The sequence below is a fragment of the Pristiophorus japonicus genome, chromosome 24 (genome assembly GCF_044704955.1).
Source record: "Pristiophorus japonicus isolate sPriJap1 chromosome 24, sPriJap1.hap1, whole genome shotgun sequence".
NCBI lineage: Eukaryota > Metazoa > Chordata > Chondrichthyes > Pristiophoridae > Pristiophorus > Pristiophorus japonicus.
In genome coordinates, this window is record NC_092000.1 from 18,350,879 (window position 1) to 18,367,706 (window position 16,828).

At 47.0% G+C, this 16,828-nt stretch overlaps 1 protein-coding gene across 1 annotated transcript in view; it reads right to left on the reverse strand.

Moving 5' to 3' along the window:
* The window catches only part of LOC139237763 (adhesion G protein-coupled receptor E1-like), a 66,893-nt gene extending 56,815 nt beyond the window's left edge, over positions 1-10,078 (reverse strand). Inside the window, exons 1-3 of the mRNA XM_070866949.1 lie at positions 10,039-10,078; positions 8,304-8,462; positions 1,371-1,523 (exon numbers count right to left, since the gene is read on the reverse strand). Of these exons, the coding sequence (XP_070723050.1) occupies positions 1,371-1,523; positions 8,304-8,462; positions 10,039-10,078 (352 nt within the window). The remainder of the gene's footprint in view (positions 1-1,370; positions 1,524-8,303; positions 8,463-10,038) is intronic.
* Between the last annotated feature and the right edge of the window lie 6,750 nt (positions 10,079-16,828).

The following is a 16,828-nucleotide window of genomic DNA, read 5'->3' on the forward strand; positions in this document are numbered from 1 at the left end:
TTGCCCACTCACTTAGCCTGTCTATATCCTTTTGCAGAATCTTTGCGTTCTCCGCACAACTTGCTTTCTCACCTATCTTTGAATCATCAGCAAATTTGCCTACATTACACTTGATCCCCTCATCCAATCCATTAATAGATTGTAAATAATTGAGGCCCCAGCACTGATCCCTGTGGCACCCCACTAGTTACAGTTTGCCAACCAGAAAATGATCCGTTCATCCCGACTCTCTGTTTTAGAAGCAAGCGATGTTTAACCGAGGTCCCGTCTGACTTAGCAATGGACCAGACAGCAGGATCCACTCCAGTGCCCCCTAGGGGCCGAGCTAACACATAGAATCACGCAGCACAGAAGCCTGCCATTCAGCACATCAAGCCTGTGCTGGTTCTGTGGAAGAGCTATGTAATCAGTTCCACTCGCCCGCACTTTCCCCATAATTCTGCAATTGTTTTTTCCTTCAAGTATTTATCCAATTTCCTTTTGAAAGTCACGATTGAATCTGCTTGCACCTCCCTTTCAGGCAGTGCGTTCCAGATCATAACGATTCACTGCGTAAAAAATGTTTCCATCTTCTCCCTGGTTCTTTTGCTACTTGTCTTTAATCTGTGTCCTCTGGTTATCAGCTGTCCTGCCAGTGGAAACAGTTACTCCCTATCTATATCAAAATCTTTCTTAATTTTGAACAGTTCTATTAGATTTCCCCTTAACCTTCTCTGCTCCAAGGAGACCAACTCCAGCTTCTGCAGCCTTTCCACATAGCTGAAGTCCCTCATCCCCAGTATCATTCTAGTAAATCTCCACTGCACCCTCTCCAAGGCCTTGACATCCTTCCTAAAGTGTGGTGCCCAGAATTGGACGCAATTCTCCAGTGGTGGTCCTAATGCAAACCTCTGGGGGACATCGCTGTATATGTCTGATAAACAACAGTTAACCACTACTCTCAGCTTTCTGTATCTTAGCCAAGTTTGTATCCACATTGCCACTATCCCTAGAATCCCGTGGATTCAATTTTGCTAACAAGTCTATTATGTTCCACTTTATCAAACGCCTTTTGAAAGACCACATATATGACATCAACTGCACTGCCCTCATCCACCCTCTTCGCTACTTCATCAAAGAACTCAATCAATTTTGTCAGACACAAATTGCCTTTAACAAATCCATGCTGGCTGTCATTTATGAATCCTTCATTGTGCTCACATCAGAAACATCCGTTGTTATTCAGACAGACTCCATTGGGCACACAGGGGACGGGTCGGGCACAGATCCACAGTAGACGGCAAACGCGCTGGCTTCAGAAGATCAAAGAGAACAAAGAATCACAACACTCTCATCCTGGGACTCATTGCGAGGGAGAGTAAAGTCCTTACCTTGACACTGAGCTTTTGTTATATCGGTAAAGGTGAGTTCTCCATTGTTTGGGACAAAGCCTCCAGCACAGGTACAGTAGAAACCTCCCATTGTATTGCTACAGGTTGCATTGGACCCACAAACTCTCGTTGTATCCACACACTCATCAATATCTGTAATACATAAGAAAGTGACTTTACTAACTTAACCAGCTGTTGGGAGATCTTTTCAAACGTTATTTGGGGGGAGGCAGGGAAGCGGAGGAATGTTTTGCTCATCAGTGTGAAGATGTTAGGGCCAAAGAGCAGTGGTTGAAGTGGGACTGACGGGCACGACTCTGGAACTGCTGGCCCCCAAGTGATGGGTCCCACCTGCCAATCGGCCATCCCCTGAGGCCGGCCTAATGGACATCTGTCCCCTCGAATCCCGAGCCCACAATGGGCAGCAGTGTCCTAGAAAGAGCCAGGTACTGGGGGAACTGGGGGCCGGGTCTGGATACAGCCAGTAGTCAAGAGGTCACGGAGGTGGAGATATATTCTGAATGGCCAGATGTAAATGGAAAGCATCACCTTAGGGTAGTAGATGGGGGTAGGGCTGGGAAGGGACAGTTAAGTAGCTGATGGGCTACGGAGAATTACACCATTATATTTCAGCTCTGTAATAGAAATATCACTGTAATATAACCCAGTTCCCTTACGGCCAACTCTCTCCTCTTGATAATAGCAGAAATATTCCTCGTGCAATGGATTTACCGTCTCTAGCTGCCACAAGCCAGGGATACAATCTCCCGTTTAAGGGCTAGACATTGTGTCGCGCCACGATTGGGGCGCTAGCTTTTACGGGAGCGCAAATGTATCGCCAGGCGCTAAAGATTTGATTCTGCCGGGAACTTCCACTTTAGCGTTCCAACAGGGAGGTGCAGCGCTAAATCAAGCGCTAACCACTTCCCTTAGAGCACAAAAGGGAGTGAGAGGGGAGGCAGACGCTGAGCGATGTTCCCTGCAGCATTGGTGGTTTTTCAGGCTCCTTCCCTCCCATAAAGAGACAGACCAATGCTGCGTTCATTGAAGCCTAGGGCTGTCTCTGCTGGATGCCGGCACCTGCGATACGCACATCAGCTGTGCAGGACAAGGGATGGTGGGGTTTAGAAATTAAAAAATTGAAAGTAAATTTGACTAAAAATGCCTGTTGCAATGATGGTGGTTTGACGGACACTTGCTGCCAGCTCATGTTCAGTTCGAGAGTTTTGAAGGAGAGGTTCTTTATCCCCATTTGAGATTGTAGAGAATGCTCCCGGTCCGGCAACGACGTGATTTAAGATCCTCATCCTGGTTTTCAAATTTTTCCGTAGCCTCACCGCTCCCTCTCTCTGTAACCTCCTCCAGCCCGACAACCCTCCGCAATCTCTGCGCTCTTCCAATTCTGGCCTCTTGAGCATCCCTGATATTAATCACTTCACCATTGGCGGCCGTGCCTTCAGCTGCCAAGCTCTGGAATTCCCTCCCTAAACCTCTCCGCCTCCCTACCGGAGTCCCCCTTCCTTCCCCGGGAGATGCTTCCCAATCAACAAGGTGGGAGAACGGAAAGCCTTGGCCACAGTGTCGACATTAGCTTCAATGCTCACAACAGCCAAAATGTTCAATACTAACCCCTCCCTGCCTATCTCTTCCAATTACACTAGGGTTCAATGTTCTTACGCACACAAGGGGTTGTCGAAGACCCGCTAGTGGCCAAGGAAAATCCTTCGATACACACACAATGGAACCAGCCATTTTTATTGCGTCACACTTCATTGGTTCCACAAGTATGGGACAGACACTAATCAACTGCAACAGACACCAAACCAAACAGATACAGGTTCAACAAGATCAGAAGAGATGACAAAGAAAAAAGAATGAGGAAAGGTAATATCATCATCCTCGACTTTATTGAAAGCTCAGAGAAACATAGAAACATAGAAAATAGGTGCAGGAGAAGGCCATTCGGCCCTTTGAGCCTGCACCACCATTCAATATGATCCTGGCTGATCATGAAACTTCAGTACCCCATTCCTGCTTTCTCTCCATATCCCTTGGGCCTTGCCAGCGATGCCCACAGCCTACGAATGAATAAGCAAAGAGAAAATTTGCAATTTGGCAGTTTTTTTATCAACAGTGACGGACAAGTTCACATCGCTTCGGTTTATGCCTTCCAATAACTCCTATATCCTCCAACCAATGAAGTTCTGTGTCAGTTTCCCCCCAGTGTGATTGGTACTTTTCCACATAGGTCAATTTATCACAGAATCAGAGAATGATACAGCACAGAAGGAGGTCATTGAGCCCATCGTGCCTGTGCTAGCTCTTTGAAAGAGTTGTCCAATTAGTCACACTCCCCCTGCTCTTTCCCCAGTAGCCCAGTCAAATGTATCCGTTGATTTATTGGGTGATTTTTTATCATCAATCTTGATGCAGGGACTCCCTGGCAAACTATTCACTCCTTTGTGAGTGCGTAATTGTGCGCCTTACAATGAGGCACAAGTTCATCTTGGAAGGCAGTGCAAAGCATCCCATCAGTCGCCTGTGTTACACCCGCCCGATATCCAGCTCTCTTGGGAAAAATGCAGGGAGCAGCACCAGCCCTTATACATGGCCTTCTTCGACCTTACAAAGGCCTTTGACACTGTCAACCGTGAGGGGTCTATGGAGCGTCCTCCTCTGTTTTGGATGCCCCCAAAACTTTGTCACCATCCTCCGCCTGCTCCATGACCACATGCAGGCCATGATCCTTACCAATGGATCCATTACAGGCCCAATCCACATCCGGACCGGGGTCAAGCAGGGCTGCGTCATCGCCCCAACCCTCTTCTCAATCTTCCTCGCTGCCATGCTCCACCTCGCAGTCAACATGCTCCCCGCTGGAGTGGAACCAAACTACAGAACCAGTGGGAACCTTTTCAACCTTCGCCGACTCCAGGCCAGGTCCAAGACCACCCTAACCTCTGTCGTCGAGTTACAGTATGTGGACGACGCCTGCATCAGCGCACATACAGGGGCTGCACTCCAGGACATAGTCGACGTATTTACTGAGGCGGACGAAAGCATGGGCCTTACACTAAACATCCGGAAGACAAAGATCCTCCTGCAGCCTGTCCTCACTGCACAGCACTGGCCGCCCCCCCCGCCCCCAGCCATCAAGGTCCACGGTGCATCCCTGGACAACAAGGACCATTTCCCATACCTTGGGAGCCTATTATCAACAAGAGCAGACATTGACGATGAGATTCAACACTGCCTCCAGTGCGCCAGTGCAGCCTTCGGTCGCCTGAGGAAAAGAGTGTTTGAAGACCAGGCCCTCAAATCTACCACCAAGCTCATGGTCTACAGGGCTGTAGTGACACAGGCTCTCCTGTATGGCTCAGAGACATGTACAGTAGATACCTCAAGTCGCTGGAGAAATACCACCAACGATGCCTCCGCAAGATCCTACAAATCCCTGGGAGGACAGACGCACCAACATTAATGTGCTCGACCAGGCCAACATCCCCATCATTGAAGCACTGACCACACTTGATCAACTCCGCTGGGCGGACCACATCGTTCCGTATGCCAGACACGAGACTGCCAAAGCAAGCGCTCTACTCGGAACTCCTTCACGGCAAACGAGCCAAAGGTGGGCAGAGGAAACGTTATAGGGAGACCCTCAAAGCCTCCCTGATAAAGTGCAATATCTCCAATGACACCTGGGAGTCCCTGGCCAAAAACTGCCCTAAGTGGAGGAAGTGCATCCGGGAGCTCCCAGTCTCATTGCCGAGACCATGCAGAAATCAAGCACAGGCAGTGGAAAGAGCGTGCGACAAATCTGTCCCACCCTTTCCCTCAATGACTACCTGTCCCACCTGTGGCAGGGACTGTGGTTCTCGTATTGGACTGTTCAGCCACCAAAGAACTCATTTTTAAGAGTGGAAGCAAGTCTTCCTCGATTCCGAGGGACTGCCTATGACGAAGAATTTTCAATGACTGCCAATCAATCTCTCTGGCCCAGAAAGTGAACAATTGAAAGTGCAATGTCTCATTCCTTCAGGTTGTGAATTGCTGGAGATTTAAAAAAAAATGCCAAATGTTAAATTTTACATGAATTTTGCAAGTTGCTGGAAGTGGGAGTGGAATCATGGCGGCGCCCCCTACTGGGCGGAATGAACAGGGCCAGCAACTGGGGACTCCTTGACCAATCAGATTGAAGGATCGTGAAATGAACAGCACAAGGTCTGAGAAGGAAATGGCTGAATTCAATGCCAAATCAGGTACAGAAAGGGAAAGAAAGATTGGATTAAGAGGGAGAGAAAAGAGACAGAAGGAAAAACATTTCAAAAATCATTTTTAAAGTCACCACCAACAATTAAAACCCGAAGGAATGAGCCCCACACTTGTAATAGATAAGTTTCAATGCCAGAGAGTTTGAGTGCCAGTAATTATAATGTTGTTGAAAGGCTACTTAGACTGGAATGGACAAGAGTTAACTCTCTCGGTGGCGAGTTTAGTTGATATCTGCTGCGGAAATACAGCAACATCACACCATTCAATGGTGAGATTAAACGGGCAAGGGCAAGTCTAACTACAGTCGCTGTTCATTGTCCTGTCACAGCAAATTCAGGGCCATCGTTTTTTCCCCTGGAATTCAGAAGGCTGAAGTACGGCCTGATGCAGATCTTCAACACCACGAAGGATTATGCTGAGGGAAATGGCGAAAGATTGTTTTCAATTGTCAGCAAGAGGCTAACATGGGGCACAAATGTAAGGTAATCATCAAAAGAATTAAAGGCTGGCTAGGAAATAATTCTTTAGATGGGTGCGGGGGTGATTTAGAAACAAAGACCATAAGTACTTTGACAGGAAGTAGAGAGTTGCTTGGGAACGAGTATTAAAGGCTACCGGGTGTGAGCAGGAGAGTGGGATTGGACACGGAGAATAACACCAGTGCAGCCTTGATGGGCCAAAGGTCTGTTTCTGTGCTGGAATGTTCTCCCGTTATATATTAGATGCGTGCATCTTTGCATGTTAACTGAACTGGGAGTTTCACCAAACCTCTGATCAGTATAATGCAAGGGATGGATGAGTCGGATAGAACTTTGTAAAGTTGATTAATCCGTGATTCCAGTGTGGAGCGTCTCAGTCAGAAATTTGTGGGTTCAAGTCCCACTCCAGAGACTTGAGAAAATAAATCTAGGCTGACACTCCAGCGCAGTGCTGAGGGAGTGCTGCACTGTCAGAGGTGCTGTCTTTCGGATGAGACGTTAAACCAAAGTCCCGACTGCTCTCTCAGGTGTACATCAAAGATCCCGTGGCACTATTTGAAAGAAGAGCAGGGGAGTTCTCCCCGGTGTCCTGGGGCCAATATTTATCCCTCAATCAACATAACAAAAAAAGAATATCTGGTCATTATCACATTGCTGTTGTGGGAGCTTGCTGTGCTAAAATTGGCTGCAGCGTTTCCTACATGACTGTACTCCAAAAAAAGTACTTCATTGGCTGTAAAAAACGTTGGGACATCCTGAGGTCATGAAAGGCGCTATAGAAATGCAAGTCATTCTTTCTTTCATTATCAAATGGAAAATGGTGTCCATTAACATTAAAGGAAAGAATCCTGGGGGCCACCAACCTCTCTCCCGATGTGGTCCCGACGGACAAGCCTCATGGTGGTAGTGTGCATTTGTGAAATGACCCCTCGTCAGTATTGGCTGAGCTGCACCTTCCCGATCTAGACATTTATTTATATCCATTTACAGCAATTAAGTGTACAACTCTGTGACTTCCTCAAAAGATACGGATGTTTCCTGAAAGTGACTGAACTTCACTAATTTGCTGAAAAATACATTATCGTTCCGTTTTTAATAAGGTGGTTATGGAGGAGGCATTCCTGGAAATTGTGAGACTGTCGAGATTGGCAAGGGGAAGTGGGTCTCACTATTGGCACAATTCCAACTTTAAACCAACGGTAAAGAATGAAGGACTTGCATTTGAATAGCGCCTTCCGCAACTACCAGACGTCCCAAAGCATTTGCAGCGAATGAGGGAGCGCCGCACTGTCGGATGTGCCGTCTTTCAGTTGAGACGTTAAACCGAGGCCCCGTCTGTCAGTCAGCTGGATGTAAAAGGTCCGATGGCACTATTTCGAAGAAGGAGAGGCGAGTTCTCCCCTGTGTCCCGGCCAATGCTTATCCCTCAACTAACATCACTAAAAACAGATTATCTGCATTTATTTCATTTCTGTTAGTGGGAGCTTGCTGTGCGCAAATTGGCTGCTGAATTTCCTACAGTACAGCAGCGACTACACTTCAAAAAGTACTTCAATGGCTGTAAAGCATTTTGGGACACCTTGAGGTCATGACAGGTACTTTATAAATGCAAGTCTTTCTTTGAAGTGGCCCAGATACTGTCCAGTAAGTGCCGATTGTAGCCCCAGGATGTGGGCGTTACTGACGGGGCCAGCATTTATTGCCCATCCCTAATTGGAGCCCGACAGGGACCTCCGACTGATCCAAGTTTAACCTGATTTTACCAAAGACCAGAAGCCAGACTTATATAACTTTATAAAGCCTAAATTCAAAGAGATAATTGAAGAATGAAATCAGATGGATTGGAGGAGGATGATTGTCAACATTTACTGAGAAGTCAAATGGAGGACATTTAAAATAATAGTGCTGGACATGGGGGACAAATCCCTGCATCGTTTCAACACGGACAGCAAGTGTCATGTATGTAGACCATGTATACTAACTGTATAGTCACATAAGGTGTGCCACCAGAGGGCCCAGTATAAAAGCCTGCCCACCGTGCTTGTGCCTCACTCTGGAGTTACAATAAATGGGACTAAGGTCACAACAGCTCAAGTACAAAACTAGACTTTGTGGAGTCATTCATAACAGTATTAAAGACATAACTGAAAGAGGCACAAATTGTGAACCGCTTCTTTACCATGGCAGTTTGTCCGGCTCTTAAAGTTGGTGGTTCCTGATGGGCTGAAGTACCCTTTCTTACAGGTACAGTAGTAACTCCCTGGTGTGTTGTGACATTCAGTGTTTGCACCGCACAATGCTATTACAGTATTATCACCACCACCACACTCATTGTCATCTGAAATGAGGAGAAACAGGATTATGCGATTGCTTGGTTCAATTAAGTGACACAGTAGGAACTAATGAATCTTTCTCTCTGGAAGGTAGAGAGGGGATTAACGCTTCTGATCTCATATTGGTACAAGGTTGGGGCATAAGGCTGAATTTTACGCACTTCTTCCCAATTCTACCTCTGCTGGGCACGCTAGGGGGGCCAGAAAAATGCTCCTTTCATACGGTACATTCTGTTTTGGGATATTGGTGTTGTGAGCCAGCATTTATTGCCCATCCTTAAGTGCCCCTTGAGAAGGTGGTGGTGAGCCGCCTTCTTGAACCGCTGCAGTCCGTGTGGTGAAGGTTCTCCCACAGTGCTGTTAGGGAGGGAGTTTCAGGATTGTGACCCAGTGATGATGAAGGAATGGCGATATACTTCCAAGTCAGGATGGTGTGTGACTTGGAGGGGAACTTGGAGGTGATGATGTTCCCATGCGCCCGCTACCCTTGTCCTTCTCGGTGGTAGAGGTCACGGGTTTGGGACCGATAGATATTTATTTATTTATTCTTACAAATAAAATAGAAAAAAATCACTTACGGTGAATCGATATTCAAAACGTCAACTTTACCATTGTTTCACCAACACAGCCTCTCTGACCTATTCAGTCAGCTGTGGCTCAGTGGGTAGCCCCCTCACCTCTGAGTCAGAAGGTTGTGGGTTCAAATCCTACTCCAGGGACTTGAGCACATAATCTAGGCTGACAATCCCAGTGCAGTGCTGAGGAGGTGCTGCACTGTTGGAGGTGCCATCTTTCGGATGAGACATTAAACCGAGGCCCTGTTTGCCCTCTCAGGCGAATGTAAAAGATCCTGTGGCAGTAGTTGAAAGAGAGCAGCAGAGTTCTCCTTGGTGCCCTGGCCAATATATATCCCTCAATCCACATAACAAAAACAGATGATCTGGTCATAATCACATTGCTGTGTGTGGGAGTTTGCTTGTGTTCAAACTGACTGCTGCGTTTCCCACATTACAATGGTGACTGCACTCCGAAAGTACTTCATTGGTTGTAAAGTGATTTTTAGATATTAAGGGAATCTGGGGATAGTGCAGGAACGTGGAGTTGAGGTATCAACCATTTGGGCCCCAGGAGCGTCATGGCTTGGGCCCAGGAGAGGCGAGGGTTCGGGACCCAGAAGAGACTAGGGCCCAGGGGCAGCATGGGCCAGCCCAAACTGCGATATGTGTGCGCACAAGGTCCGTGCAGAAGAGCTTGGTCTCCAGTTGTCTTGGTTAACCCTTGCCACTGGATAAAGACCTAGCTCTGTCGAGCCCGTGTGGTGCCTGGTGTGCAACGGTCACCACACGTTAAAAAAATCCACCCACAGGCATCTTCCAGCCCATCAACTGGAGTTCAGGACTGGAACATCGTGTCCTTCATTGAAACATCTGTGAACTCGTGGAAGCAAGTCATCCTCGTTCGAGGGACCGCCGATGGTGACGATGAGCCAAAGATTGTGAACAATTAAAAGTTCAGCGTCTCACTACTTGAGGTCGTCAATTGCTGGAGATTTTTTAAAAAATGCCTAATGTTAAATTTTACATGAATTTTGCAAGTTGCTGGAAGTGGGAGATGGAATCATTGCGGCGCCCCCTTCTGGGCGGAGTGAACAGGGTCAGCAACTGGGTATCTCCTTGACCAATCAGACTGAAGGATCGTGAAATGAACAGCACAAGGTCTGAGAAGGAAATGGCTGAATTCAATGTCAAATCAGGTACAGAAAGGGAAAGAAAGATTGGATTAAGAGGGAGAGAAAAAAGAGACAGAAGGAAAAACATTTCAAAAATCATTTTTAAAGCCCCCAACAACAATTAAAACCCGAAGGAATTAGCTCCACACTTGTAATAGATAAGTTTCAATGCCAGAGAGTTTGAGTGCCAGTAATTATAATGTTGTTGAAAGGTTACTTAGACTGGAATGGACAAGAGTTAACTCTCTCGGTGGCGAGTTTAGTTGGTGTCTGCTGTGGAAATACAGCAACATCACGCCATTCAATGGTGAGATTAAACGGGCAAGGGAAAGTCTAACAACAGTCGCTGTTCATTGCCCTGTCACAGCAAATTCCGGGCCATCGTTTTTTTCCCCCTGGAATTCAGAAGGCTGAAGTACGGCCTGATGCAGATCTTCAACACCATGAAGGATTATGCTGAGGGAAATGGCGAAAGATTGTTTTCAATTGTCAGCAAGAGGCTTAAATGGGGAACAAATGTAAGATAATCATCAAGAGAATTAAAGGCTGGCTAGGAAATAATTGTTTAGATGGGTGCGGTGGTGATTTGGAAACAAAGACCATAAGTACTTTGACAGGAAGTAGAGAGTTGCTTGGGAACGAGTATTAAAGGCTACCGGGTATGAGCAGGAGAGTGGGATTGGACACGGAGAATAACACCAGTGCAGCCTTGATGGGCCAAAGGTATGTTTCTGTGTTGGAATGTTCTCCCGTTATATATTAGATACGTGCATCTTTGCATGTTAACTGAACTGGGAGTTTCACCAAACCTCTGATCAGTATAATGCAAGGGATGGATGAGTCGGATAGGTGTGCAGGGCCCAGTATAAAAGCCTGCCCACCATGCTTGTGCCTCACTGTGGAGTTACAATAAATGGGACTAAGGTCACAACAGTACAAGTACAATACTACACCTCATGGAGTCATTCATAAGAGTATTAAAGACATAACTGAAAGAGGCACAATTTGTGAACTGCTTCTTTACCATGGCAGGTTTTCCGGCTGTTAAAGTTGGTGTTTCCTGATGGGTTGATGTACCCTTTCTTACAGGTACAGTAGTAACTCCCTGGTGTGTTGTAACATTCAGTGTGTGCACCGCACAATGTTATTACAGTATTATCATCACCACCACACTCATTGTCATCTGAAATTAGGAGAAACAGGATTACACGATTGCTTGGTTAAATTAAGTGACACAGTGGGAACCAGTGATTCTTTCTCTCTGGGAGGTAGAGAGGAGATGAACGCTTCTGATCTCATATTGGTACAAGGTTGGGGCATAAGGCTGAATTTTACGCACTTCTTCCCAATTCTACCTCTGCTGGGCACGCTAGGGGTCCCAGAAACATGCTTCTTTAATACACTCCATTTTGGGATATTGGTGTTGTGAGCCAGCATTTATTGCCCATCCTTAAGTGCCCCTTGAGAAGGTGGTGGTGAGCCGCCTTCTTGAACCGCTGCAGTCCGTGTGGTGAAGGTTCTCCCACAGTGCTGTTTGGGAGGGAGTTCCAGGATTGTGACCCAGTGACGATGAAGGAATGGCGATATACTTCCAAGTCAGGATGGTGTGTGACTTGGAGGGGAACGTGGAGGTGATGATGTTCCCATGCACCCGCTACCCTTGTCCTTCTCGGTGGTAGAGGTCACGGGTTTGGGACCGGTAGATATTTATTTATTTATTCTTACAAATAAAATACAAAAAAATGACTTACGGTGAATCGATATTCAAAACGTCAACTTTACCATTGTTTCGCGAACACAGCCTCTCTGACCTATTCAGTCAGCTGTGGCTCAGTGGATAGCCCCCTCACCTCTGAGTCAGAAGGTTGTGGGTTCAAATCCTACTCCAGGGACTTTGAGCACATAATCTAGGCTGACAATCCCAGTGCAGTGCTGAGGAGGTGCTGCACTGTTGGAGGTGCCATCTTTCGGATGAGACGTTAAACCGAGGCCCCGTTTGCCCTCTCAGGTGAATGTATTTCACTTGTTTGAAACTATTTCAAAGAGAGCAGCAGAGTTCTCCCTGGTGCCCTGGCCAATATATATCCCTCAATCCACATAACAAAAACAGATGATCTGGTCATTATCACATTGCTGTGTGTGGGAGTTTGCTTGTGCGCAAATTGACTGCCGCGTTTCCCACATCACAACAGTGACTACACTCCGAAAGTACTTCATTGGCTGTAAAGTGATTTTTGGATATGAAGGGAATCTGGGGATAGTGCAGGAACGTGGAGTTGAGGTATCAACCATTTGGGCTCCAGAAGCGTCGTGCCTTGGGCCCAGGAGAGGCGAGAGTTCGGGGCCCAGGAGAGGCGAGAGTTCGGGGCCCAGAAGAGACGAGGGCCCAGGGGCAGCATGGGCCAGCCCACACTGTGATATGTGCGCGCACTAGGTCCGTGCAGAAGAGCTTGGTCTCCAGTCGTCCTGGTTAACCCTTGCCACGGGACCCAGACCTAGCTCTGTCAAGCCCGTGTGGTGGCTGGTGTGCAACGGCCACCTCACGTTAAAAAAATCCACCCACAGGTTTCTTCCACCCTTCAGGATGTAGTTCGGGACCTGGAATTTCCGGTCCCTCTTCTAAACACCTGTGAATTCATCCTTTTTTTGGTGTGGAAGCGGCTCATCTTCGACACGAGGGAGCGTCTAACACTAATACTCAGGAATGGCGGGGCAGGCTCGAGGGGCCGAATAGTCTACTCCTGCACCTAATTCTTATGTTCTTTGGTAAAGCAGATTATCTGGTCATTATCACATTACTGTTTTCGGGAGCTTGAAATGACTTCAAAAAAGTACTTAATTGGCTGAACAGCGCTTCGGGACAACCCGAGGTCAAGAAAGGTGTTACATAAATCCAAGTTCTTTCTTTTCCCTGTTTTTACTTTCTAACATGTACATCGTTTCAGCAAAATGCCCTGCCTCATCTCGTCTGCCCAACTGCTCACCCCAGGGTAGAATGTTCCTACATCAGCAATACTATAGCCAAGGTACTATACTACATGGTGGGCCGCCCCGACCTGTGTGAAAACACCACCGCAGGTCGGGGCGATAAATAGAGCTGGAGCGCCGGGCCCTGGAACATCGCGGGCGAAGGTGCAGCAAATGAGGGTACGGGGCCCAGAAGAGCCGAGGGCCCAGGGGCAGCACGGGCCCAGCCCACACTGCGCTATGTGCGCGCACTAGGTCCGTGCAGCAGAGCTGGTCTCCAGTCGTCCTGGTTCAACCCTTGCCACTGGATAAAGGCCTAGTTCTGTCGAGCCCGTGTGGTGGCTGATGTGCAACGGTCACCACACGTTAAAAAAATCCACCCACAGGCATCTTCCACCCCCTCAACTGGAGTTCAGGACTGGAACATCGGATCCTTCATCGAAACATCTGCGAACTCATGTGGAAGCAAGTCATCCTCGTTCCAGGGAGCGCCTGTGATGATGATGAGCCAAAGATTTAAGAGTGATCCTTTTCAGCATATACAGACACAAGACGTGAACTTCCTCTGTACCTTGGCAGTTTGTTTGGTTAAAGCTAGTCTTTCCCGATTGGGTGATGTATCCTTCCTTGCAGGTACAGTGGGCTGCCCCGACCTGTGTGAGAAACTCCCCTGTGTTGTGACATTCTTCGTCCCTGCTGCACGTGTATAAAATATTGCTCTTGCACTCATTTTCGTCTGAAATGAAGCAAAACCTGTCACCCGATGCTTTATTCAACAACGGCTGCATTACCACAGGAGCAACTAGATGGAGCAGTAGTCCACTAGGTGGAACTATATGCAGGCAACTCTCACTTATCCGGGTCCCTCGGGGATTGGGCTATTCCGGGTAAACGATAATGCCGCTCGGGGGAGTGCACGTCTCAGAGCTGAAATTTTACGGTGATAGAACCAACCACGAAGACTTAGTTCATGTTATCATTGGGTGAAGGTAATAAAATGCATGACATTTGATTCATATCGTCTGTGTTAGTTATGTTTTATTTTTAAATGCCCCTGTAGTTTGACTGTTCAGTGCTTGGTGAGAATGTTTGGGTCCCAAATTTGACCCGCGGTCTTTCACGTGGAGAGAAAGGTAAAACCGCGGGCAAGGACACGGTGAACCCTATTGTGTTGGAAGCGGATATTTTTAAACTCTCTGGAGTGGAAACGTTCAATAAATAATTCATTGCACCCAGGGCTGTAATAGCGCTTTAAAAACCAAAAATGAGTAGTTTGGACAGGAGCTTTGCATTGTTTTCTGTTGCAGTTGGGATCAGCTTGTTATCCGATGCTGAGATCTGAACTTCATCTATCCCAAGGATCCCCCCCCTCCCCCCAAATGATTTAACCTCCCTGTAAGTAACCAGAACCGACTGCAGTATATGTTTTGTTTCTCTGCAGCTCAAATCCATTTTCCCGCTTTCGATCTTGACACCCTTTGTAATATATGCACCTGTGAGTATGCACACAGGTTGCTGGAGCTGTTGTAACAAAAGAGTTGTAGAGCTGTTGTTCCCTGGAGATGGAGCACGCGGTGTCCACCAGTACGCTCGCGGCCTATCGCGAGAGGTGGGCGCCGGAGGGACTGGAGTGCATCGTCACCCCCGGCAACCAAATTTTAATTTGATTTTAATGTCTAAAACATTAATTTGTTTAATTTGCCGGTTTTAGTGCCCCCCCCCCCACTTTTAGCCAGAGCGCACTTGTATAATTTGTGTTTTGGTGCCCTCAAAAAAAAACATGGGGCCACCTGAAAAGTTTTTGGAGTGTGCCCCCCACCCCTTTAATCAGGGGGCACTTGATTAAAGTATTGCAACAAAACTAGTTGTAGAGCTGTTGACACCCGATGCGGAGGGGTGGGAGCGGGCAGGTCAGAGGGCCTCCTCGTATGACTGCTCCTGATCCTGGCCAAGGTGGCCATCAACCGGTCCAGGCAATGGGCGGTCGAGGGGTTCGTACAGTCCGACTGCCTGCCTCTCTTCTGCGGTTACATCCGAACCAGGGTGTCCCTGGAGATGGATTACGTGGTGTCCACTGGTACGCTCACGGTCTTCCGCGAGAGGTGGGTGCTGGAGTGCATCATCAACCCCGGCAACCAAATTTTAATTTGATTTAAGTCACAGTCAAAATTTAAATTGTTAATTTGTGGGTTCCCGTGCCCTTGCCAAAACGAGGGCATTTGATTTTATGTTCTACTGAAATATTTTTAGAGCTGTTGCATTGTGAGTGGCTTAGCCAGTCACATGATGTCCACAAGACTCAATAAAACCCCAGCCAGTTGGATCTAGGTCGTTCACGATGAGGTATGCAGTTGTGAGCCTAGTGGATAAACTGGTAATGTGTAGTGTGATTGTTAAACCTTTGTTAATAAACCAACTAGTTCTTAGTGGCAATGTATTGCTATGAATTCTTAAACAAAGAACCCATGAAGCAAATACATTACATCCTTACCCAACTACAATCTATCGCTCTCAGTTTTGAAAACTCCAATTCACCCCCAGCACCCCCAGACTTTTGGGGCAGAGAGTTACAGATTTTTGCCAACAATTTGTGTGATAAATTGCTTCCATTTTTCGGCCCTAAATGATCATTTAAAAAAAAATTCATGTTGACGGTGTGAGTGTCATTGGCAAGGCCAACGTTTGTTGTCCATCCTTAATTTCTCTCTAGAAAATGATTGCCTTAATATCGAAGCGATCCTTTTCAACGTATACTGACACAAGACGCAAACTTCCTCTCTACCTTGGCAGCTTATTCGGGTGGTAAAGTTAGTCTTTCCTGATTTGGTGACGTATCCTGTCTCACAGGTGCAGTAGAAACTCCCAGGTGTGTTGTGGCATTCTGTGTTCCAGCCGCATGTGATTACGTTATCGCTCCCGCACTCATTTTCATCTGAAATGAAGCAAAACAGAGTGATACGATTATTGTGGTGAATGGTTGTTTGTCAGACTGGAGGGAAGTGTGCAGTGGGATTCCCCAGGGATTGGTAGTAGGACCACTGTTCTAATGAATATATATTAATGACCTGGATTTGGGTATATATACACAGGACATAATTTCAAAGTTTGTAGATGATACGAAACTCGAAAATGCAGAGAATAGTAGCAGACATTCAGGATGACATCGACATAGATAAAAAAGGCAGACTCAATGCAGATTAAATTTACTTCAGAGAAGTGTGAAGTGATGCATTTTGGAAGGAAGGAGGCACAATATGAACTAAATAGTATAATTTTAAAGGGGGTGCAGGAACAGAGAGACCGGCGGCGGGGGGGGGGGGGTGGGGGTATATATATCCAAATCTTTGAAGGTGGCAGGAGAGCTTGAGAAGGCTGATAAAAAAGCATGTGTAATGTTTGGCTGTTTTACAAAAGCAAGGAAGTTACGCGGAACCTTTATATAAACACTAGGTAGGCCCCAGCTGGAGTACTGTGGCCAATTCTGGGCACCTCACTTTAGAAAGATGGCAAGGCCTTGGAGAGGGCGCAGAGGGTATTGACTAGAATACTGCCAGGGTATAAGGGACTTCAGTCACGTGGATAGACTGGAGAAGCTGGGCTTGTTCTCCTTACAGCAGAGAAGGCTGAGAAGATTTGATAGAGGGATTCAAAAACCATGAAGGAGGGGCGCGGGGT